Raw genomic sequence first — 24,917 nt, 5'->3', positions numbered from 1 at the left:
CAGGCCAGTAATACCTACTTGCTATACGTCTATAGTCCCAGCTGGATATGTTGCCCTAGTGATATGCCCATGCTCCTCCTTGTACACATGTCATGGGGTATAGGGCATGTCTCGCCCAAATATCCATTACAGAGAAGATTGTCTAGTGGAACAATACTCAGCAGTCTATCTGCACAAATGCACCCAGGTTTCCATGCTCAAATTACTTCACTGTGCACAGAACGATCCAGGAGCACACTGAAATGGTGCAGAAGGTGCTTTCATTTTGGAAAGGTGGTACTCTAAGCAGTACAAAGGCTTCGTTTACAGGGCTGGCACCCTCCTCTTGCACTCTTCTAAAGGCTGTATTCCCCAGGATCACTTTATCCCCTGCCTCTCACAGTGCCAGAAGCATTTCCTGGTATACACATCCACCTGAAACAGGCCGCCCTCCCTTCCGTTTCATGTCTCCCTGTGCCACCAGCTCTGCCAGTTTGCCCGCTGGGCACCAAGACCCATAGAGAGCTCACCCATAGGCATGTATTTTTCTTTAAATATTTACAGGTCACAAAAATTCATGTAATCCACAAGAGGGGGTAGAATCATGGCAATCTTATTTTCACAAATTTACACATGCTTTTTCATGTGCAAGCGTACAAACTCACCCATGCATTTCCTCCCTGCTCTCCAGCTTGTGCACCTCACTACAATCCACACACAGCCAGATACTCCATCCCCATCCTGGCTGCCTTCATATGCACAGACCCTTCGACTCAGGCACACATGTAGCCTGAAATCGTTAAAGCCACGTAAGGGAGTTGGATGTCAATACTGGATGACTCTCTGCAACTTGTTTGGCACTGTGGCCAAGGTTGCCTTCTGTAAAGCCACAGCAGTTCTGGTTTTGACACTATCCAAGTCAAATCTGCCTTAGCCTTTCACTCTGTCCTTATCTCTTGCCCTTTCCTCCCCCAACCCCACTCAGCTGCACTCTCCATCCGCTCTGGAAGCTTCATGATGTGGCTGGCTGGCTGCCAGAGACAGCAGCCCAAACATTGTCACTTTAAAACTCTAAATTTGCTGTTTGTTCCATAGGAAGAGTGAATTTGTGACATTGTACATTTTCCACTCTGCCTCTGCTTGCACAGCCTTGGCCCATTTGTGCATAGCATGTCCCAGACATACACTTCTCCTATGCATTCAGTATGCAGACATGATTTCCTTTTCTTCGGAAATATTATTCGTTCCATTTGTCTTCTCTTCTACATCTCCCTTCCATACTGATTTTATAAATAAGCGTGTATGTATTTTTCATGTATGTATAATTTATGTATAAATGTATAATTTTTCGAGCTTGAAAGTCTAAATTTAAACAACCAAGAAAGGGCCTAAATTTAGGCAAATATTAACAGCAGGCACTATTACATAGCTGCATTGTGCTGCAGGCTTTCTTTTTAAAGGCAGATGACCAAAAATTGTTCTTAAAAGAATTTTTAGAGAAACATGAGTATGTTGAAAGGCAATAGTCCCTTTAAGAAGTGCCCAAATGTTAGTGTCCAAAGACTATCACAATTTTAAAGTGAGAGCTGGAAAATCTGCAGTGGGGTAATGAGGTTGCCCTCATACTTCAGCCCAGCTTGACGAAAACGAGGACTAGTTCTGAGAATTGAAGGGCTGGGATATTAACCCTCCCTGACCAAAGAAATGGATATTGTTGTCATTGTTTCCAAAACCATCCAAACTACCCCGAAACTAGAGGTGGTGCAGGGCATCCTGTCTGACAGATGTGAGGGTTTCTTTTGTGACTTTGTTGTCTGGTTGCAGTCTCTGCTTTTCCTTTTATAAATTAACAAACAGACATCAATCTGCCTTGCAAAACATGGATCCCACCCCTCTCAACTGAAATACAGTGATAAGCATTTTGAGCAGAGCTGATCGCTACTCTTAATGCAATTGCCTCCCAACCAGAGACGGATGTTTTACCCTGTGCCTTGGACCCTGCAGAGAGGGGAGGGTGCTTACCTTGGAAGGAGGAGGAACTGTTCAAAATGGAACCAAAGGAATAAAAACTAAATTGGCCCCCAGGAGAGAACGATTAATAAAGGCAAACTCCAGCATATCTCTGTGTGTATGCATGTGTGTGTTGAGGGAGTTGCTAGAAGCCTGGGGAACCAGGCTGTGCAGATTTTAGAAACACTACAGGAACTGCAGAGCTAGGGGATGACAGCAGCAAGAAAAGTCCTATTTCTATTTTTCATACAGGCAGAGACAAGCCACCAGAATCTCCCTTCCTGATTCAACAGTGAGGTTTGGGTAACTGTTTCATACATAGCATTTTCTGGGAAGCGTATCTGTAACTCACAGTCCGTTAGTTCAGCCTTTTGGCACATCACTCTTCTTCCTCTCTGTCAAAACTAGTAAACACATAAATCCCAAGCCAGACAGAGGACAAAGGAATATCCTTCCTCACCCACATCGAACTACTGCATATGCTTACTTTAGCCTACCAGCATTTGGTGTTCACCATCTATGTGCCTGCCCAGAGACACATGCTCCCTGCCATATACCAACATACTCATATGTAGTATCCAACCAGCAGGCACATTTCCCCAAAGGTACCTATCTGCATTGCACTCACGGACCCTGTGTAAATGCCCTGTAAAAAGACGTGCTATAACTCTGCTTTTTCCTTCCCCATAGCTACCTCTGAACACATCAACCTTTCAAATTTGCCTTCTATATATATAAATGCACCCTCTACGCTCCTCCTATCACTCCTCCTCGGTATCTATATGGACAGATGTATTCTGTCCATGTGTCTCAAACACTTCATGCATACATCCTGTCATTCTTCACACCCCAACCACAGCTATTCCTCTCCTATGGCTCCAGGATTGAACTATTGTGTTGTCCATTTCCCAGTGACAAGGGGTCTAGTTACAGGGTTATTGATTGGTTTTCATGCAGACAGATGGATCTGCCTTTGGTCTCCCCACCAAAATCCACCTCTGTATGGGCTGATTGTCACTGCTCCAGGGATAGGATTTCACCAGGAGACCACCCTCCATGCAAACATCCTTCACCCAGGCCACGGATGGTAATAAATGGAGTCAGGCTGAGCCATAATAAAAGCAATTGAGTGGGTTACCTGTGCAGACATGAGATTTATACCTCCTCATATTTGATGTGATTGTTTTATTGAGTTCTCAGTGCAGTTAGGATGCCGTTTATTTATTTATTTATATGCCTACTTATCGGGGAAGAGGGGGGGAGGCTGTCACAGTCTAGCTAGCGTTCCGTCTCTGTCTTGTCAGATATGAGCCGGAAGAAGAGGGCTCTCCAGTTTTGCTCTGCCTTTTACCTGGGCTTGGGCTTGGTGGGTGAGCCCTAGCCAGATACCTCATTTCCTATAACAAACAAAGATGTTTGTTTCAGGATCCCTGAAACCTTGAGGACTGTCTGAATTATGAGCCTAGTAGAAGCTAAGGGGATGCTGTAAAGAAAGATGTGTGTATATACTGATTTTCTAAAAGAACCTCTGGAAAAAAATTCCTATTTACGCTGCGCCTGTTTTGGACAATGGGCTGTGATCTATGCACAGAGCCTCTTTATGCTATTGCGATAGAAATAGTAAGCACCGGCATTGCTTCTGGCTCTGTCATCACATGTGAGCGTTGAGAAATATTAGTAGGTGCAAATTGATTGGAAATGAATATTTGTAAGTGCAGTCTGAGGAGTTTGGAAACCAAGTGGTTAGATTTGTGATTTTCAGCTGGGTAGATAGCCACATAAGTGCTACAAAATCAGCTCTCAGTTACTGGCACTAGAGAAAATTGGAGGCTAGCGCTGAATATCATACTGTCCAGTATTTCATCACAAGCCTAATGGTGTTTGTTGTGGGTTTTCCAGCTCCTCTAGTCAAGTGATAGCATGAGAATTTCAGTTCTCATTTAATAAAGTATGTTTCCAGTGCTTGTGGGGGCTTGAAAAGGGGTCTGTTTGCTCTCTGAAGACTCAAAGGACTGCATTGTTAAGGTGTTTTTAAAGTTGTTTAATGGGAGTCAGATATCCAAATCCTTTTAAAAATTTAGGGTGGAAAAGAGAAAACAAGTAAAAACAAACCCATGTTGTATTACAAGCACTCATGATTTTTATGCTAATTGCATGATTCAGACTCTATCTTGGCATTTTTAAACAGCTGGGACTGGTAAACATGGCCATGCGTGTATAGGCTGCAATAGATTAATCGATTACACTGGAAAAATACTCATTCCTGTTAGCTCTCAGTTTAAAGAATGATTGGGAGAAAACCTCAAACATTTCTGACGCTTTCATGAGTGGTAATCATCATCAGAGCCATCTACACACAGATGGGATTTCCAAAAGCCCTAGTTAGCTGCATGGACGTCAGGCCAATGACAAAAGCTTTGGAAGCCTCTACCTTTCATTTATAGAGACCTTCCCCAAAAATGGGGTCCCTAAATATTTTGCTGATTGTAAGTAAAGAGCCTAAACTCCATTTGAATTTCAACATGCCTTAATTAAAGACCATGGAATCTAAGTGAAGCTCAGCCTTGTTCAACAAAAAGATATGCCTCCTTTTGAAGGCATATCTTTTTATTCAAGTAATATGGAAATGTTTTGTTTGAATGGGCTTTAGGATCAGAGATGGGGTTTTTGGGATATTTGATATATGGCTGAAAACATGACTTCGTTTTGTATGCATCATGTCATCATATCATAAAGGGCCCAGCTGGCCTGCCAAAGTATTATCTGTCTCTTTACCCAACACAAGATTATTTCTTATTGTATGTTTGCTTGTTATTAATGCCATCTAGTTATATATATTCCAAGAAATCAGGAATTCCTATGGGATGCAATTCTACAACTTAATGGACCTCCCTATCAGGGGATGCCTTCTGCTACCATTTAAATGTTTCCTTTCTTACTTCCCTCCCTTCATTCCTGGCTATACTGCTTTGTTTAAACATGAATAATTCCTCTCCTGTTAGAGGGCCTGTGCCCTTCAGATCACTATATTGTTCTCACCACTTCGTCATTGCTTGGCCAAGCCACTTATATTTTCTCCTCTTTTCTCCCAAAGTCAAATGAGTTTTTTTACATAATAGTGATCCTGGTAAATGAGGTTTAGCTCCATAAGACTCACTCACCCAGCACTGAAATGCAGCTACCTCTATGGCAGAATGCAGCAATCATTCACTCAATGCAAAGGCTTGAAAATGTTTAACTTCCAACAAAAACCAAGCATTCTGTACATCTATACAACAAGGAAGGGCTCGGATTTTTAGGTGATAAAGAAACCGATGCGGTTCTGAACTTTGAGGTTCACAAAACAGGGAGCTCAAAACTTCCCAGGCGCAACCAATTTTACTTGCTAACTGCCTCTGTTGAGCTAATATCTCTGCAATATGAAAATTAGAAAAAATGCAGCTAGCTTATCGTAGTTCCCACCATACAACCTTCCAGTGGCCAGATATGAGGAATAAGACAAAGAGAAATGCTGTGAGCATTCATTTACTCTTTCAGCTGCAGTAACATTGTCTGTAACCTCTGCTTTATGAGCTTGTCCTTTATTTGCAATGATAAAAGGAAGATAATACCAGGTTTGTGTCTGATGGAAAAGAATCTGAATTTAAAGGAGTATATTCCCTGTAATGAAGCCCTGTGTGACCCAATCACTTTCCTTGCTCAGCTGAAAGCAACTGGCAGTAGAAGTCTTCTACCTTGAGACCATGCCCTGATGCAGGAAATCACATGGGAAAGACTCAGCAACAACTAAGGGAGAGGATCCCTGCTAGGATCCCAAGTTTCTTCCGTGTGCGCTAAGAAGTGCCAGGTTATGAGACCTGGTAAACTCTGTTGGGTACGGTCAGAAGTTTTCTTCACCCCTGCCTTGCACCAACACATCGTCTGTCAGAAGCTAATCCACTCTACATGGACAGTCTAATCCTTGGCCTCTCTATGGAGAAAACTCACTTGTGGTTACTGAATACTGACGGTGGTGGTAGGTTTGTGTCACACACACACACTTGCTGTTTAAAACTGTGCAATTCACCCTGTGTTCACTGCAGGCCATGAAGTTGTCACTACTTTTGGTCACTATGAACAAGCTGCCACTCTTCCAACTTCTCCCTAGACTTATTACCTGTCCTCCAAGAGTTGCAGATTTGTTCAGTGAGAAAGACAGGGAGAGACACACCAGTGAGTTTGGCCAGGGTGTCCTTTGGGGAAATTCTCAAGAAAGGCTAGCAAGAGTGACTCAGAAAGCTCTGTGTGCATAACATTGATTTCTTCCACATATGACACAGCCCCTGCCCTAATACGCCTGCCTTTTGCCAGACTTGATTGTTTGTCTGGAGACGTTACGTTTACCTCAATGGAGATTCTGTTCAATTCTATCTCCCTTGCATGAGCTAATGCCTCAGCTGATGTAAAACAACCTAGCTCCAGCTTTGAACCTTTTCTCGTTATGTGTTGAACTTCATGGACGTTTTTAGTGAAAGATCACACTGGGTTTTACAAAGATAGCTAAATACTGTTATTTTCATTTTACACGTGGCAAAAGCATCTTCCTTATAAGGAGTCCATGTGTCCTGCCCAAGATCAACCTGAAAGTTAATGGCAGAACTGGTAAGAGAAATCTGATCTCCTAATACGCCATTCTTTGCTCTAAACTACAGGCCTGCCCACGGCCACTGAAATTGGCCACATGCTCAATAATATGTCAGTGTACAAGTACATTTCACTGGTCGTTATAACCTGAATCAATGTGTGCGTCTTTCCACATGTAGTTTTTAAAAGCACATCATTATTGGAGACTTTAACTAGGAATCATTGTTATATAACAAAACAGGAAACATCTCCCCAAACCAAGCGCTTAATGCTAGAAATTAACGTATACCAAATACTGAAGAGAAGATTGAAAAAACATCTAATGGCTTGACTGAGGTAATATATTCACTAAACTCTATTCCCTACCATGAAGTATTACTTATGTCCACTCTCAGCAACTCAGGGTCCAAAGTGTATCCAGAAGGCAGGCTGAACTCCATAATGCTTTGACTTTGGCATTCCTTGGATAAAGACTAACTGGGAATCCCTAGTACTGAACCCAGCTGCAAGAGAGCTGGGATAGAGGGACAAATTGGAGGGGGGGTTGTTTTGCTTTGCCTTTCTGGACCTGGAAGGAATTAATTAACTTAAGAGAAGCAGGAAGTAATGCTTAAACTACAATGTCCATTGCATAACCGTGAACGTGTGTCCGTGACGTCTCTGTCCTGTTCCTACTAAAGTACACTGCCTAAGTCAAAAGATTTTTTGGGGGTGATTATTATCTCATTAAACCTGTGTTCTCAGGCTAACTGTATGTGCCGCAAAACAAAGGGAAAATTCTCATTAATGTTTGCCTCCAAGTTTGTACTTAGGAGATCGCTGCAAGGCTTACAGCAGTGCCTAAACCCAGTCAAAATATTCTAACCCAATGTGACCAAAGATAACTCATTTATAGTCATACGATAGATCAAAAAAGTGAGGGCTGGTGGGGTGCTTAAGCAGCAAGGTGCTCAGGTGATTTAAAGTAAGCATTAATTACTTACCAAAGAAATAAGAGCTTCTGTCCCTTGCCTGCTTCTCAATTCTATGCACTGTGTATATGTGTGTGTTTACATTTATGTGTGTGTATGTATATACGTATGTATATATACGTGTGTATACCTACACATACACAATAGGTTTATACCATACAGTACCTAATGTATGAAGCGGGAACGGGAAAGCTTCCAGTGCAGAGATAACTGCTCTGTCTTGATCCTGTCAGTTCTGGTGTGCTTTGCTTATTACCTAGTATATTCTCTAGACTTTTTTTTGTTATAATTAAAGGAAAACTACTGCATAGCAGAAGAGACTATTTTTTTCCCTGAATCTTGGCAGGGTAGTTAAGTCATGTTTTTTACCAGAGTTTGTATCTAGCCTTTATCTGCATGAGTTTGGTATGAATAAGTTTCTGATAAATCTCAGTACTGTATTCCATGTCATCCCAAATGCGTCCTGATAGTCTCAGTGCAATACTGGCAGATCAGTGCAATGTAGGCACATAGAATTCATATATCACAAAAAATAATTAATGGAAAATAGATTTTTAAAATGTTTTAGGAAGACTTTAAAAATTGAATTGAAACTGCATTGTTTTGCACTCTCACCCAAAAGCTTTTGTTAATGTTAGACTAATCCCCAGAAAGAAAGAAAATAAAACGTAATTAATACATTTTCAGAAAATCTTATAATAACCGAAAGTCATTTTTTTCCATGTACATGGAGATCTCCATTTTGAAGTACAATATTCACAGTCTATCTAGGGACATAGGTAACTTCTGTTTCTGTAAATGCCTCGCTTACAGTCTCAAGACGTTAAATCGCTCATGGGTGTAGCTCTAACAGTTCTGGACACTACGCCAATGCAGATTTTGCTTTGGAAACTCCACATTTTGCAAAAATAAGATGACAGATATTTCTAGAAGGTTGGGTTTTAAAAGCAGCTATCTGAAGCTGCTTAGAGACTCAGAGTGTTAGATTAACTCAAATTTGTGATCGTACCGGAGGTAAGGGATGTGCTGTTACAAAGGATTGACCCAATTCTATACGTGTATTTTGACAATAGGAGAAAGAAAAATGTGTATTTAAATCATGAATTTAGTCCCTTCTTTGTGTTTTGTCAGTTTTGTGAACTGGAGTCACAAAAGTCGCTGGAGTGATGAAGTTCACGCTACTCTCCGTGGCACCAGGATTGGGCCCTTATATACTCGCTATTTCCTAGTCAGCTGCAATTTTTTCCCAGTTCACTGTCCTGTTCTTGCCTAGCACAGACTTGCAAATTTTATGACCTGTGATATGATGGGCTCGCTTATTCACAGATGTGAGTTTTGGGGAGCCTCATACAAAGGTGAACAGTGGGAAGGTGGGCCTCAATTTTTAAAAGGAATGGGGAAAGATTGAATCATATGAAGCCAAAATGCTCTTGTGCCTTTGTGACTACACACTCAAGTGCCATTGCAGTATGGATCAACCATGGTGGGCCACAAATGAACCTCTTTAATATAGTAATACTTAGCAGCTACAAAGCACTTGTCCTTCTCAAACCACTTTATAAATGCAATCTAACTGACATCTGTTCCCGCCTCCTTCTGAGAAGGACTGGGTTTTATTTCCAGGGTGGAGAAACTGAGGTACAAAACCCCCAAAATCCTGATGCAAACTAATAGCAAAACCTGGCGCTTAGCCTTCTGCTGGGGACATCACAACCCAGACATGAGGCATCAGGTCCAGCAGGTGTAAGGCTGAGACCTCAGTGACATTTGGATGCCAACATCCCTGGAGCTAGCCAAAGTATACATGTGTGTCGGGTCCATATATGCTGTTCCTCTGCACTTCCGTACCACCAGCTTAATTCCTCCCAGGGATAGCTGGCTGTCCTTCCACAGCTGCCTTTGTAAGGTGTCTGAATGTCAAACTGTTATTATTTCAATACCTGACTGAGAGAGTAACAGAGACCTGGAGGTTTTTTAGGAGGGTGTATAATTAGCCGATCAGTATTATGTTACCCTGTTCATAACTTAATAACCATTTTAATACAGATGGCACACACAGGGATAATTTCCTAGGGTAGCCTAGCAGTATATTACAGAGACAGTGTGTCTGAGGGAATCTTTCTTAGCCAAGGTACATTCCACTAGCTAATTCTACCTGCTGTTTTCAAGATGATTTGGGATAATTCCATATCATTTGCAAAATATTAAAACCCATTTATATAGGATGCCAGATTTAGAAATACACAGTCTGAGTTATTAGACATATTTTGATAAATCTACCATGAAAAGTGCAAGACAAAAAATACCACTGCATTTTCTCTTCTATTTATTTATTGCTTCCCTTGCTATAAATACATCACGTTTTTAAAAAAAAATGTAGCTAAAGTTGTTATATATCAAAAGGGCCAATATACTGACTTGTGCATTTTTATCTATACAGACACTACAAAAGCCTGCATACGTATTTGCATATACCCTACATACATTTATTGGAGTGAGAAGCGCCGTATATTTGGGATTGCGTGCAAAATTTCATGTATCCTTACTCTGTCAGTGAGGTATTTTGTACCTATGTATGTACCCTTCGCAAATATCTCTATGTTACTCTGGTTCTAGAGGTTATATTTCTGTGGGCATAGTCAAGGTACATACATTACACTAAACCAGCGTAACTACTTTTACTGTGTGTCTAAGAGTGTTGTGTGTTGCCAAAGTGCGAAGACCTGATGTACGTTGCGTTTGAAAGTGCAGGCATGGGAACAGCCCGAGCGCTTTGCAGTGTGTTAATACTTGATGACATCTATCACCAGCCTTTTTCTTTTGCATCGATCCTCTTTTTTTTTTTGCCTGTCATACGGTTATTTTTGTCACTTCAAACCTGAGACCAAATCTGAGCCCCTCCACCAACAAAAGTCTCATCCTAGCAGCTGGGGGAAATTGTTCGCTAGTGCTGAACCGATCCTGCTCCTTCGCAGCCTCCTGCGAGGGCCGGGATCAGCCGGGAGCCGCAAGGACGGCAGGGAGCAGCGCTCCCCAGCCGGGGGAAGGGACCGCCGGGCTAGCGATGAGGACTGAACCGGGGACAGCGGCTGCAAGGGAAGCCTTCCTCCAGCATTCAGCGGCTCGGGGCCGTGAGCCCGGCTTGGCAGCGCGTAACGGCAGCTGGTCGGCTCAGAGCCCTCACACCCTGGCAAGGCTGGCGGTCAGTTACACCTCGGGAGGGGTGTTGGAGGGACAGGGGAAAACTCGGCTCCGCCGCCCGTCACCCCGCCAGCCCGAACAGTCCCCAGACGTTGCGGCACCGCCGGGCTGCTCGGTGGGGAACTCATCTGCTCTCGCAACAACGCTGCCCGCCCCGGGTCGCCCCGGGCCAGGCGGCCGGCGCAAGCTGCAGCCCCGCGGCGTACAGCCGCGAGCCCCGGGGCGGACCCGCTGCCTGGGCCCTGCGGGGCGCAGCCGGCTCCGGCTCCGCTGCCCGGGACTGGGCTCGGGGGTCGCGGCGGGGCCGGGGGCTGTCGAGCCGTGCCCAGGGGTCCCGCTGCGGGCGGGGGGCTGGAGCAAGCTGGACCTGTCCTGACCGAGGAAGGACTGGGCCGTCCGCGCTGCTGAGAGGGGTTTTATGGGGCCGTAAAGAGGCCACTGGGCCGCGAGCAGGGCTGCGGAGTAGCTCTTACCTGTTTATAGAGGAGACGCTGGGGACCGTGTCGTTGTCGCAGATGCCTTCGGCCAGTAGCCTGTCCCGGATCTCCCAGGCGAACATCGTCGGGTTTTGTCTCTTGTACTCGGCGATTTTATCCACTACTTTAGGGGTCGCCACTTTGGGTTTGGAGCCGCCGATCACGCCGGGCTTGATGCTCCCCGTCTCGTAATACCTGCACAAAGGACGGTCAGTGACCTGCCGCGCCTGGAACAGCCCCGCCGCCCCCGAGCACCCGGTGCCCGGCTGCCCCTCGGAGCGCCTCGCGGCCCCCGGCCCCACCTCGGCTTCGGCCCCCCGGTGCGCGGCGTCGGGCCGCAGCGGCTCGGGTGCTGCATTGCGCGGCTCCGCAGGGCGCTGGGCCGCCTGGGCCCGGAAGAGACCCTTCTCCTCTCCAGGGCTCACTCCCGCTCTTTTTTTTTTTTTTTTGGTTCCTTTTTTCCTCCTTTTTTTTTTTTTTTTGTTTGTGTGTGTGAGAGAAGCGAGGAGCGCTGCCTCCCCCTTCGCCCGCCTTACACGCACACGTTTCAGGCCCGGGGATCGGGAAACAAAACAGAAACCCTTGCTCCGACGCGGCCGGCCGGAGGCGAAGCGGCCGGGGAGGGGGCGCAGGGAGTGGGCAGTGCCGGGCTCACCCCCCCACGGCCCCGGCTCTCCCGGCTCGGGGCGCTGCGAAGCGGTTCCTCGTCCGGGACAGCTCCAGCCCCTCTCTCCGCTGGCCCTTAGCTCTGACCCGTCCTTGGCAGCGGGCACGGCAGCGCACCCCGCCCGCACGGGCGCCCGGGGCTCAGCAGCCGCTGACACCGCGCAGCATCCTAGCGGCCCCGTCCCCCCTGGCTTGCCTCTGGGGATATTTTACACCACATTTGGCGACGACCGGTTACCGCGGGTATTTATTTATTTATTTATTTATTCGCCCCGTTGTTTGTTTATTTACTCGTGTATTTGCTAAGGCCTCTCACGGATTGTTGCGAGTTGGGCGGTTTTGTTGTTGTTGTTGGGGTTTTTTTTGATCGTTCTTCCGTTTTTTTCCCACCCGCCTCCCGTCCCATCTCTTTCCTGCCCTCCCGCCCACTCCTCGCAATTTTTTTGTCTTCCCGGGAGTTTCCAAACATGCCCGGCTGTGGAGGGGACACACGTCCTTGCCGGCTGAGGAGGGGGCCCTGCTCAGCCGCGGGCTCCCATGGCGCGGAGGAGCCGGGGCCCCTCGGGGAGGTGGCGGGGAGAGCCCGGCGCCCCGGGAAGGGCGGGAGGTCACACCGGAGCGGGGAAGGGATGCACCGTTGCCGTCCCAGGGGAGAGGAAGGAGCTCCCTCTTTCCTTACCTGCCCAGGATCTTGCTGACACAACCGTGGCTGACCCGCAGCTGCCTGGAAATGTCACAGGGTCGCACCCCCTGGTGAGCCAGCTCCACTATCCTTTGTCTCACCACGTCAGGTAGGGGCCTGCCGTTCACAAACACCCCTCCGAGCTGGTTCACACCCCCGTGCCCTGCTGGGGAAAGAGAAATAAAAAAAACACAACAACCCACGCACACCAGAAACACACCGTTAGTCGTGGATTCTTCACCACTCTTACTGCAAAATCTCCAGTCACTACAGATGGATGGGGGTGATGGCGGGGGGGTCGAGAGGGGGGAACAAGACGTGGGGGAGAGAGAGAAGAGAAGAAAAAGGGAGAAAGAAAAAGATTAAAAAAACAGGGAGAATAAAAGCAAGAGATTGAGAGAAAGACAAGGAAAGAAAGATAACGAGAGAAAGAAAGAGAGAAGGAAAGATGAATAAAAGAAAGCGGAAGAAAGAGGGGAAAGCGCGAGAGGGAAAGAGAAAGAAAGAAAAGAGAAAGGAAGAAAGAAAAAGTAGGCAAGGTGGGAGGGAAAGAGAAGGCAGAGTGAATTTTCCCGAGCCGGAGGCTAGCCGGAGACTGTCCCCGCCGTACGCCGTCTCCCCTCCTAGGGCCGGGAGCACCTCTCCCCCCCGCGGTCCCCGCCCGGGACGCCGGAGCAGCAGCTTCTCGGGGCCATTGTGGCGGGGAGAGGATGGGGGCAATGCCCGCGCCGGCTCCTCTCCCAAGAGTTGGGGAAAGATGCGCTCCCGAAGTCCGGAGCTCAGCGGCTCCGGGCGGACCCTGCCGCAGTTCCCCTTCTCTCTGCTCTTGGGCTTTTCCTCTCGCCTTTCATTTTCTTTCCAGGATTTTCTATCACATTGTCAATTACAGTTACTCGGGAACCCCGCCCTCCCTCACCCCGCGGCATGTCCCCCATGCAACGCGTCCTCTCCCGTTATTTTCGGATGCGAGTTGAAGGGATTCAGAGAGAAAAAGAGAAAGGGAAAGAAATGTAGGTAGAGGGAAGGAGAGAGAAAGAAATTATTTGTGTCCCGCATCCGGTGTTCGTTTACAGACAGACCCTCTCTCTCCTCAGCTTTCGATCTTTAAAGGAAAAATCCTCCAGTTAAAAAAAAAAGACACCCAGGCTCGCACGCTTCGTCTCTTTTTTTCTCCCCACAAATCTAATTCAGGGAGAATTTAAAATACTCCGTTTTCCTCTGTTCCCTCCTTTCCAGGCAAAAACCCGCTCTCTCAGATAGGACTGCTAGGATCGCTTTTTTCCGATCTGTCTTTCTCCATTTCGAGAAATAACGCGGGGAAAAAATAAGTATGCACCTGCTAAGCGTGGGAAGGAGGAACGGAGTGACGGGAATAAAGGGAAATATCTCCTTTTGGGACTCAGCAAGACATGCGATTGTGACCCGCTTGCGCCTGGGGTGCCTCGCGGTAGAGACGGGAGCAGTCCGCCTTTGCCCGAGCGTGTGGGGAGCCGCTCACTCGCGGGCGGTGCAGCTTCGCTGGCACTGCTACCTGCGTGTCTCTATCTCCGGCATATCCAGCTGATATAGCTGTGGAGTGCACTCTGTATTAAAGCTTTCCTTTCGCACAACCCTAACCTTCTGTATCTTCCCCGCCAAGAGATCTTAGTTCGTTTTGCAGTTTGCTGAAAAATGATCTGTTTGTATTTTCCCTGAGGTTTTTTTCTCCCCTGCTTCTGACACTGACTTATTGGCTCTGAACTTAGTGGAAACTCTCATTGCCCTGCGATCGATCCAAGTCCTTTCGCACAAATAGAGTTTTTTCCATCTCCCCCACCCCTCCAGTAACACCTCCACATATCCCCTCCCAGCCACCTCGACCAGGGCGCCGGCTGGCTTCCCCGTCCCTTCCCCTATGAGCCAGGGTTATTCGTTGCATTCTTTTGTTGGTCTTTCTTAAAACATATTTAGGATTTCAGAGGGGAGGGGGGATACTTATCGTCCTCCACTAAAACCCGCCGGTATATGTTGCTGTGTGTTTTCTTCATTTGTTCAGAACCCCTTCTGCACATGTTGCCTCTAAAGTTACAAGACAGCAATTTCTTCGGCAACTCCATGATAAATAATTCAAAGCACCTTTTATAACTCACATTACAAAGTATTAAAAGGCAACAGATGCAAAAAAGATTAAAAATTAATAATTCAATTTATTGCAGCCCGGATATTTTTCACACGAGTTTGTTTTGCTCTGCCCCGTGGTTTTCTAAAGTAATTTCTATCAGAGCAGTAAGATATTTACGTGTATTTGTCTGCATAAGTGCCAGCGTCTGTATATACGTACACCCAGCCAGTCGTACCGCTTCCGTACAGATCGTGTTTTGCTGTCTTGTGTATCAGGAGCCCGCGCCCGTATGTATTTTATGTATTTTAATTGCTTACTAATATCTGGGTCTGTAGATTTAGAAATACATTTTAGGGAACAAAACAGATGTTGATTTTTTTTTTTTTTAAATTTTTTTTTTTTTTTAATCGGAAGACAAAATTGCTCACGAATTTCCCTGGAGTTTTTTTAAAAAACAGCGACAGTGAAATGCCTCTTTCGGCTGCTGCATGTTCTGGATCGTACTGGAGGCAGAATTACTGCAATCGCGTCTGAGAGCAGGTCACATCGCTGAAAACTAAAAATAACGTCTAATTCGCGGACTATTTTCTGTTAAAGGCCTTCGAAAATTAAACCCTATATTTTAAGCAATGTATCCTGGAAACCATTAATTTGGAAACAGGAAGACAGTTACCTACATCCACGTCTGGGGATCTGATCATGGGTTTGTATTTCTGCGCTTTCCTTCTAACGCCAAAATCGGGATTTTTTTTTTTTTTTTAACTTCGAGCATTTCCATTTTATATCTTCTCGATTTGTTTTTATGCAGCAGGCAGGGCGTGTCCTCAAAAGTTTCGGTGTCAAAAGTTACAAATTGCTCTTAATTATTCATTTCCTGCCTCAAGATGCTTTCAGTCTCGGCTTTCGATTTGTATTTTTTTCTGTAATTTAAATCTCGGAATTATTTTCCCTCCGTGCGGTGAAATTAAAATCCCTGAAAATTCCTTGTCAGTCCCTGGTAAAAGAGTCTTTTCCCTTTCCTTCGTCCCCCTTCTTACAGAAAGGTTCTTTAAAGTGAAAATATATCACGAATCCACTTTCCTCTGTGCCAGGAATGCATTTAAAATGCATACCAGGGATCTGGTCAAAAGACCAGGAGGGATCGTGACTTCTTGGGAGCCCCCGAAGCCACCAGGTCCCCCAGCCATACAATTGTCCTATTTTTCCCGCAGTCCAGCCTTTCACCAAACCAAACCGAAGCACGGCACAGCCACGGACCAACCCGCCGTTAATTTGAAACTGGCGTCTCCTCTCTCTGCCACTGAAATCCGAAATCAAAGCAAACAGCATCAGATCGCAGGGGAAACTGGGGGTTTGGAGCCACGCAGGGTTGCGGGAAGCCCTGACCCGGCGGGGCAGGGACAGGGTCCAGCCCGGGGGCTGACACGAGTCGGAATAAAGTCGTGTTGTCTGAAGGGCGATGCCGAAAGTGCCTTTGCGGAGCAGAGACCTGGTTCGCGGGTGTTTTCTTTCGCACGCAGCACAGGCACAGCCGCACACAGCCCCCTGCCCCCTGGGCTGGGGGTCCTGGCCCCCGCCCCGCCGCCGGCACGGAGCTGTGCTCCCCCCGGGCCCGGGGCTGCCCAGGGCTGCCCGGGACACCCGCTCTGCCGCCGGGGCCGATGGTGCCCGTCCTGCCTTCTGAACGCCCCTCTAAGCTCGGTTTCGGCCAGGGGAGGAGAGGCCGGCGGTGAAAGGATGGACCTGGAGAAGGATCAGGTGAGGAAGAATGGTTGGGGAAGGAGGAATGGAGGGATGAGAAAGAGGGAGAGCAGCGGAAGGAGCCGGGCTCCAGTACTCACGGTGCATTGCTGAGAAGGGGTCTGCCTTGCAGTGCATATCCATGGGGAGGCAAAGGAAGGGGAAGAAATCGGCTGAAGCCGCCGTGTCGCCTCTAAAACTCAACTTCAAGACTTAGGGGAGAAAAAAAATAACAAAAAACCAAACCAAACCAAAAGAAAACAAAACAAAACAAAAACACACAAGGAGAGGAGAGGAGGGGAGCGGCGGGGTGCGCTGGCCCCCCTGCCCGGCCGAGCGGGGAGCGAAGTACTTTCCGTGGGTCGGGAGGGCTGCGCCGGCTCTGGGGGGCCGGGACGGCGGGGCCGGCGGAGTCAACAGAGTCCGTGGGAGCGAGGGGCTGGCGGCGCCGGGGGGCAGGTGGGTGTCATGGCTGGGAGAGCTCAGAGCATCCCCGGCGGCGGGGAGGGGGTGCCGGAGCAAGGTGCGGCCGGTGGCCAGGCGGCGGAAAGCGCAGGAGGACGCGGCTCTCGCTCTCGCTCTCCCTCTCCCTCCTCCTCCTCCTCCTCCTCCTCCCGCGGTCCGGGGCTTAGTTCATTTAAGTTCAAAGCGGAGTAGCAATCCCCGGGAAAGCTGCGAGCGGCGGGCGGGCGCGCCCCCTCCTATTAGCCGGGCGGAGGATCCGGCGCCCGGCGGACTTTCGCCCGAGGTGGGAAGTGCTTGCGAGGAGCCGGGGCCGGAGACTGGAGCCTCCGCTCCCGGTGTGTGTGTCTCTAAAAGCCGCAGCGCCCTCAGCCCCCCGCCCGCCTCCCCGGAGATGGATGACTTGTCAGACAAAGGCAATAGATTCCGACACTCTCTGATTCGCCAGCGCGCCGAGCCGAGCGCGGCCAGGAGAGGAGAGGGGAGAGGAGAGGAGGGCCGGGCCGGCGGCGCTCGGCGCGGGGGGGCCGCCGCCTTCGGGACCCGGCGGCGGGGGAGCCCCGAAGCGCTCCGGGCCACGCGTGTGCGGGGCGGCGGCGCCGCGGCCCGGCCAGCGGGAAGGGACGTGGGCCCCGCTTTGTTGTCACTTGCGGCTCTGGGTCTTTAACTCCCTTATTTAACACAGGCGCACACACACGCACGCACACGCGGCTCGGTAGTTTCATCTCCCTTCTCACGTCCTGCTCTCTTTTGCCGGAGACTTTACTCGGGGTGAAACGGGAGGGGGGATTTGATACACATCAAGGCTCCTGCGGTGTGCAGCTTAGAGGGGGAGGCGGACGGGGAGAGAAAGGGAGAACGGAGGTGAGGGGAAAAGAGAGAAAGGGAAGAAGGGAAAAGGCGTGCGATCGAGAGAGAGGTCAAGAAAGAAAGGCCTAAAGAAGGAAAAGAAAGACAAATAAATAGGGGAGAGAGAGAAAGAGAACGAAAGCAAGAGCGAGTTTCTTGCACCTCTGAACCAATAGGTTGGGCCCATTTTAGTCGTTGCGAAGTTTTCCCTCACGTGCATTTGGGGACATAACAGCAAATGCAACCTCCCACTTTCCACATCTCTGATGCTTTTTGTTTGTTTGTTTGTTTGTTTGTTTTTTCCAATGCTACAGTGGGATTTAAAAATTATTTCACAAATAAGTCTACGGCTAAAATAGACGTGGCTTTGATCTAGCAGAGCAAGAGACGAAGGGACAAACGCCTGCTTAGGGTAATAACCAGGGGTAAAAAGACAAGGTGGAAATTGCTGTGAGCTCAGTTTTGATTTTCGGACTGCGAGTTCATCATCACCTAAAATGTACTTTCTTCTTCCCCTGTTTTCTTCCTTCATCCTGCCCCATCCCTCTGCTTATCTGTCACGAAACAGCCCCTTTGTTTTCCAACTGGTTTAAGTAAAGAATCTCTGAGAGATCTTTATGAAATATTTTTCACTGTCTCATAAATCATTTTGGCACTTCAGCTGATGTTTTATCTTTCTCTGCCCCCACTCCTCTCTTTCTTCCCCTTGTGTGCAAAAAGGATTATTTAAAAAAAAATTTTTTTTTTTTTTTGACACCACCGCCGGTTAACTGTGAGGTGGGACGGCGACCAGCTCTCGGGGCAACGCTGCGGAGCGGCACGGCGGGCGCAGCTGACACGCCGGTGCCAGCCCCTGCCAGCCCCCCCCCCCCCCCCCCCCCCCCGCGGGGCGAACTCCCCGCAGGAGCGGGGGTCCCGCTGCCCGCCCGGGAGCGGCGCTCGCTGCCGCCTGCCTGGAGAAGGCGCCTCCCGGCCCCGCCCGGGCAACTCCCGCCGGACGCCAAGTTGGTGAGCGGCCGCCGCGCTCCGCGGGCAGCCCCGCGGGCAGCCCCGCCACCGGGCCGGGAGTGTCCCCCTCACTGCCGCCCCGCCGCGGCCCGGAGCTCGCCCACCCGCGTCCGCGCCCCCCGCCCGCCTGCCGCCTCTCTTACCGGCCGCTCCCTCCCTGGGCAGCCGTGCCCGCGGCGGGGCCGCCCCCCGCGCAGGGGCGTCGGGGGCGTCGGGGCGACGGCGGCCGGGCGCAGGTGCGGGGCGGCGGCGCTCCCCGCCGCGGTCCCTAGATGGCGCCCTCCGGTCGGCTTGGCGGCGCGGCGGGCCGGGAAGGGGCGGTGGCGGCGGGCTCGGGCCGGCAGCGGCCCCGCCGCGCGCCCCGGCCCCGCGCACGCACCTGCCAGCGGGGCGGTGACGGGCCTGGCGGTTGTTAAGTGCCCCCGACAACAACCACTGCGGTTCGCGGCCGGGCTGGGAGCGCGCTGGTCGCCGCTGCCGTTAACTCCTTCCGCCACCCGGCTGCTGCCGCGCTGTCGGTGGCTGGAAACGGCTCTCCTGCCGCTCTCCTCCGCCGAGCGGTCTGGGTGGCTTCTCGTCCTCCGGCAGTTCCCGCTCCCTTCGCCCCAAGCAGCCCGATGCCCCGCGCCCCTCGGGCCGGGCTCAGGCACGCCCGAAGGCGGAGGTGGGAGGTGAGGACAGGAGCCCCCAGCACCGCCGGGTAGGAGGGTGCGTCCTCCGGCGTGTCTGCCTTACCCAACCGCCCCATCCCCAGGGCCTCTGCTTTCAGGGTCCTTCCTCACCGCCTCCCTCCCTGCGTCGTCATTAACACTTGGGGGGTTAGTTTTGGCTCTCACAGGGATGTTCGGGGCATCGTAACTGTTGATCGTACGGGGAGGAGGTAACAACTTGGTGGTGGGCCGGGGCGGGGGCAGCCGGCGGACCCCGAATCTCCTCACGGAGATGTATTTTGCCGTAGTTTCCTCACTCCCTATTGCTGTTTTCCCACCTCAGTGAGGAGAAAGGCAGGAATAAGACTCGAGAAATAGACAACGTGAGCGCTCTGCGAGACGAAGCTTGAGCCCCACGGTGCGGAGGTAACCCGTGTAAACGGGGGAGCCCCGAGCCTGGTAGAACAAGACAGAGGAAAGGGAGAAGGGAAGGGAAGGGAAGGGAAGGGAAGGGAAGGGAAGGGAAGGGAAGGGAAGGGAAGGGAAGGGAAGGGAAGGGAAGGGAAGGGAAGGGAAGGGAAGGGAAGGGAAGGGAAGGGAAGGGAAGGGAAGGGAAGGGAAGGGAAGGGAAGGGAAGGGAAGGGAAGGGAAGGGAAGGGAAGGGAAGGGAAGGGAAGGGAAGGGAAAATAAAGGAAAAAGGAAAGGGGAAAGAAAAGGGGAAAGGAAAGGAAAAGGAAAAGAAAGGGGCAAGGGGAAAGGGAAAAGGAAAAGAAAGGGGCAAGGGGAAAGGGAAGGAAACGAAGAAGGAAGAAGCTCCTCGCTTGCTGTCCCCTTCCCCCAGCACACACACCACAATATCACCTGATGACCCTTCCCACACCAGACTTCCTGGAAGAATTGCTTTGTCAACATTTAAATCCACCGAACAATTTCTGTCTGCCCAGATTAAACATACTGGCCTGTCCCCGCGGCCTGGGCACGGCCGTGTACCCTGCGGAACCGGGCGAGGCCGAGGCCACGGGCCTCTTCCCAACCCAGCAGCTCCGCACGTATCTCCCCTACCTATTCTCACTTCACCAGCCCTGGGTGCTTTTTTCCCTGTCCCACTTTAAATTTTTTCTTTTCTTTTCTTTTCTTTTCTTTTCTTTTCTTTTCTTTTCTTTTCTTTTCTTTTCTTTTCTTTTCTTTTCTTTTCTTTTTCTTTTCTTTTCTTTTCTTTTCTTTTCTTTTCTTTTCTTTTCTTTTCTTTTCTTTTCTTTTCTTTTCTTTTCTTTTCTTTTCTTTTCTTTTCTCTTTTCTTTTTCTTTTTCTTTTCTCGTTCCCCCCTTCTTTTATTTCTTTTACTGTTTTTCAAAGAGGATCTGAGGATCTCCCCCTTCTTCGCTAACCCAGCCCCCCCACGCTAGAAACATTTACACTTCAAAAGAGGCGCCCGCCTCTCTGCGGAAATTTCAAGAAAAATAAACTTTTGGGGGGAGTTGCGGCGATAGTTATCTTTCGATCTGCTTCATTAGCCGTCTTTCTCCAGCTGATCAAGCCGAAATCTTCTCCATTGATCCCATTTCCCACCCCAGCCCCAATACACATAACCGCGAGGGCCCTGTCGGCTCCCCTCCGGAGTCTCCCTCGTCCTCCCACGCTGCCTTGGCTGCGCCAACTTGCCGAGCTCGCCCTGTCCCTGGGAAGCCGGTTACACAAACGCCCTCCTCGACAGTTGCCTCCTCTCCTCCGCGGCGAGCCGGGGATGGGCGCTTCGCCCGGGAACAATAGGGTTCAGGCGGCGGGGGGAGCCCCTTGGAGAAGTCAGGCCTGGAGCAAAATTGGCGTGCCTGCGATCGTCGTTGTCTCCAGAGCCAGGACTTGCGCCCACGTTGGCTCCCAGTTTTCTACGGGTTGTCTGTCGCTGATAATGCTGGAAACCACTTAAACGCGACCTATGGCTAGCGGGACGGCGTGCTGCGGGGGCAGAAGTTTTGCATTTATACCACATCGAGGTGCCGCTAACTCCTCGGCTCCACACACCGTCTGTTTTCATCCCTTTGCCAAGTGTGTGAGCGCTTACAGCCTAAATGTTGGTAGTTTGGTGGTGGTTTAGCTATGCCCTTTATAGTCCCCAGTACCATATTTATGGATTTACAGGATAAATCTGCGCTGACCATCTATACGTATTTTTCTGACCTGCGTCAACTAATTTAACCTCGCGTGGGAAACTCGGGGGCGAAATCCCCGACTGTGAAAAGATTAAAAAAAAAAAAAAAAAAAAAAAAAAGCCCTGGGATGTGAGTGTTTAAGGGAAGGAGTCGGCATGTGTGTGAGAGGTGTCTTCAAGGAAGGGTGCGCTTTGATAAAACCTTCACGGGCGACTTTTGGAGTGCTTTGTCTGAGGACAAGGTGATTTCTGGTCTGAGGAGAAATCCTGCTGCCTCTCCCCAGCTAGCACCCAGGGGGAAGGGGTGTCCAGACCAGGGAATCATCCTTCGATGTAGGGGTGCTGGGGTCTGGTCTCCCCGGGAGGCGGGGGGAAGAGGCCGATGGGGCAGGGCCGGAGTGCCGGGCAGCGGCATGGAGGTGTGGGAGCAGGATCAAAGCTGCCTAAGAGATTTTCCTCGGGCCGGGCGGGGCAAAGGGAGGCAGACAGGGCCCTGCCGCCCCTCCCCGGGCTCCCAGCCGCTCTGCCCAGGAGACCCGACATTGCTCTTGGTGGCCGAGTTTAACAAATAAACACAAAGTTCGGTTTTAAACGAACAATTAATAAGAAAGAGAGCGTGAAAAGAATAAAAGACCCCCATCCTTCCCCTCCCCCTGTGTCTCCGAGCCCCTCTCCCCCTCTCCCTCTCTCTCTCTCTCCCCCTCTAAGCACCTCTGGTCACGTTGGAGGATGAGTTTTTGGAGAGCTTCTGGTACAATATGGAGCACCACGGGCTGCAATTTCACACTCCACAGCACATTCCCCCTAAAGCTACTTTCTTTTTTTCCCATCTAAGACCCCCTCATGTCTCCCCCTCTCTCTTTCTCTCGCTCTTTTGTGAGCCATGGGTGGGTTGCATGTCTGGGGGACGCCGGGGCCGCGCCGAGGCCGGCGGACGGGCCCTGCCAGCGGGGCGGGTGCGTGTGTGCGCCGGGGGGGCCGCGCTCCCCCCTCGCCCTGCCTGCTGCTGGCTTTTCCTTCTCTGCATTTGTTTGCCCTGAATGGTAATAGCCCACGTGTGCTGCTCTTTATTCAGTCACCGACACTTTAACCTCTCCTCTTTACAAGAGAGCGTTTGCCACAAAACCGAGACAAGCCAGAGACCTTTTGCAGCCTCATTGAGGGAGAAAAGGGGAAAAAAAAAAAAAAAAAAAAAAAAAAAAGGAAAGAAGGGGGGGTGGGGGGGGTGTTGGAAAGCCAACAATGTGAAGAGACACTTCTGCAACAAAGCCGCCTCTTAGCGCACCGGGCCGGCCGGAGCTGGGGCGAGTCTCCAAGCCTCCCGGGCCACAGACATATGGGGACGGGGACAGCCTCGGCGCAGACCACCCGAGCCTGCTTGCCCTCCCCTCCCCAGGCAGGTAGGCAGGGAGCCGGCACACGGCTCCCGGCGCCTGGCTTGGGCCTCGGTCCATCCCCTGTCCCCGAGCCTCGCACTCGGCCCCGGGCTGGGGGACCCCTCGCTGCAAACGGCGTTCCCGGACCTGGCTCCCAGCGAGGCGGCCTCCACCGGCCGGCATCGCCCACTCGCTGCAAAACCCCCATCACGTAGCTCTCCTTTTGTCTGTCCCCCGATCCCGGAGCCCCTCCGCTCCTCTGCCTGCTCATTTCTTTGCCCCGGAGCGGCGATGAGGGCAGGGGGGGCCGTGCTGCTCCTCTGACCCAGAGGATCTGGCCCAAATGTGAACCCTCCTGCCTCTCTCGTGGTGGGAGGCTGTGGCTGAGGCCCAGCTGACTCTTCCCTTTGCCCTGGGCTGCCGCTGGGGTAGAGGCGTGGGAGCCCCCCTCTGCTGCCTCCTCCCCCCATGCTGGAGATGTCTTTTTTTTTTGTGTCCTCCTCTAATTTCTCCATAAAACTCCCGATGAGTGAATTAGACGCTTATTAAAGTCTCCTTTTAATCAGCAATAGTGGGAGACCCTCCCTCCCTCCTCTCTGCCCGTCCAAGGTTAGTTTCCCTCCGGGCCATTTGCAAATGTTAGGATTTACAGTTATCACACGCAAAAACATTTATATAACCCCTAACTATAATACACCCATAAAAACAGGGAGGGAGCGAAAACTGCTGTGGATCAGCGAAAAACCCTATGGCTTGCCCATTAAAGTCCCCAGAAAGGGTAATTCCAGCAGTCAGAGGGGCCAAAGTGTGGTAATGACTGCCTGGGATTCATATCTCCAAAAATAATCGCACAAAGAGACCTGCCGGGGAGAGGGGCGGCCGCTGTGCTCCGCTCCGCTCCCTCCGCAGGGCCGGCGGGGGAAGTTGGGAGCAGACTTCTCCGCACATGCATTAGAAAGTGATAGATATGTCTTGAGACTGAGTCACTTTTTCTCTTTCTTTCTTTCTTTCTTTCTTTCTTTCTTTCTTTCTTTCTTTCTTTCTTTCTTTCTTCTTTTCTTTCTTTCTTTCTTTCTTTCTTTCTTTCTTTCTTTCTTTCTTTCTTTCTTTCTTTCTTTCTTTCTTTCTTTCTTTCTTTCTTTCTTTCTCTCTTTCTCTCTTTCTCTCTTTCTCTCTTTCTCTCTTTCTCTCTTTCTCTCTTTCTCTCTTTCTCTTTCTTTCTTTCTTTCTTTCTCTTTCTTTCTCTTTCTTTCTTTCTCTTTCTTTCTTTCTCTTTCTTTCTTTCTCTTTCTTTCTCTTTCTTTCTTTCTCTTTCTTTCTTTCTTTCTTTCTCTTTCTTTCTTTCTTTCTCTCTTTCTCTCTTTCTTTCCTTCTTTCTTTCATTCTCTCTTTCTCTCTCTCTTTCTCTTTCTCTGTTTCTCTCTTTCTCTCTCTCTTTCTTTCTTTCTTTCTCTCTTTCCTTCTTTCTTTCCTTCTTTCTTTCATTCTCTCTCTCTCTTTCTCTCTCTCTCTTTCTTTCTCTTTCTCTGTTTCTCTCTCTTTCTCTCTCTTTCTTTCTCTTTCTCTTTTTCTTTCTCTTTCTCTTTCTCTTTCTCTTTCTTTCTTTTTCTTTCCCTTTTTCTCATCTATCTTTATTTTCTCTCCCCTCCCTCCGTCTTCCTTTCCCTTTCCGTCTTCTTTTCCTTCCCAGCCAAGCTGAGCCCGGACAATTTCTATACACACACGAATTCACCTCCCCAGAGAAAGTTGCCCCGGTCGCGTTTCTGGCAGCGCTTCCCCGTTGTGAGCCCTGCCTCTGCCCCCGCTTGCCCCTGCCGCGGACGGCTCTCCGGTCCGGGGGGATGCGCCGGGAGCTGGGTCGGGGAAGGCAGGCTCGTTTCCAACGCTAAACAAAGGCTGGAAACGCACCAACAAAGGACCTGGCGCGGCCCCTCCGCCCGGTGCGAGAGCCGCAGGTGAGGGCTGGGGCTTGC

At 50.1% G+C, this 24,917-nt stretch overlaps 1 protein-coding gene across 5 annotated transcripts in view; it reads right to left on the bottom strand.

Moving 5' to 3' along the window:
• PAX2 (paired box 2) overlaps positions 1 to 16,653 on the bottom strand; it is an 84,527-nt gene extending 67,874 nt beyond the window's left edge. For 2 of the 5 annotated variants that reach the window (XM_086466971.1, XM_086466973.1), the window contains exons 1-3: positions 16,551 to 16,593; positions 12,606 to 12,774; positions 11,258 to 11,455 (exon numbers count right to left, since the gene is read on the bottom strand). In XM_086466971.1, the coding sequence (XP_086323097.1) occupies positions 11,258 to 11,455; positions 12,606 to 12,774; positions 16,551 to 16,593 (410 nt within the window). Of the gene's footprint in view, positions 1 to 11,257; positions 11,456 to 12,605; positions 12,775 to 16,550 lie in introns of all 5 variants that reach the window. The other 3 variants (XM_086466972.1, XM_086466974.1, XM_086466975.1) reach the window with 2 other exon arrangements.
• Positions 16,654 to 24,917: the final 8,264 nt, after the last annotated feature.

The sequence above is a fragment of the Leptosomus discolor genome, chromosome 6 (assembly GCF_034619465.1).
Source record: "Leptosomus discolor isolate bLepDis1 chromosome 6, bLepDis1.hap2, whole genome shotgun sequence".
Classification (NCBI taxonomy): Eukaryota; Metazoa; Chordata; class Aves; order Leptosomiformes; family Leptosomidae; genus Leptosomus; species Leptosomus discolor.
The sequence above is the reverse complement of the archived record's forward strand: the minus strand, read 5'-3'. Positions and strand labels throughout refer to the sequence as shown.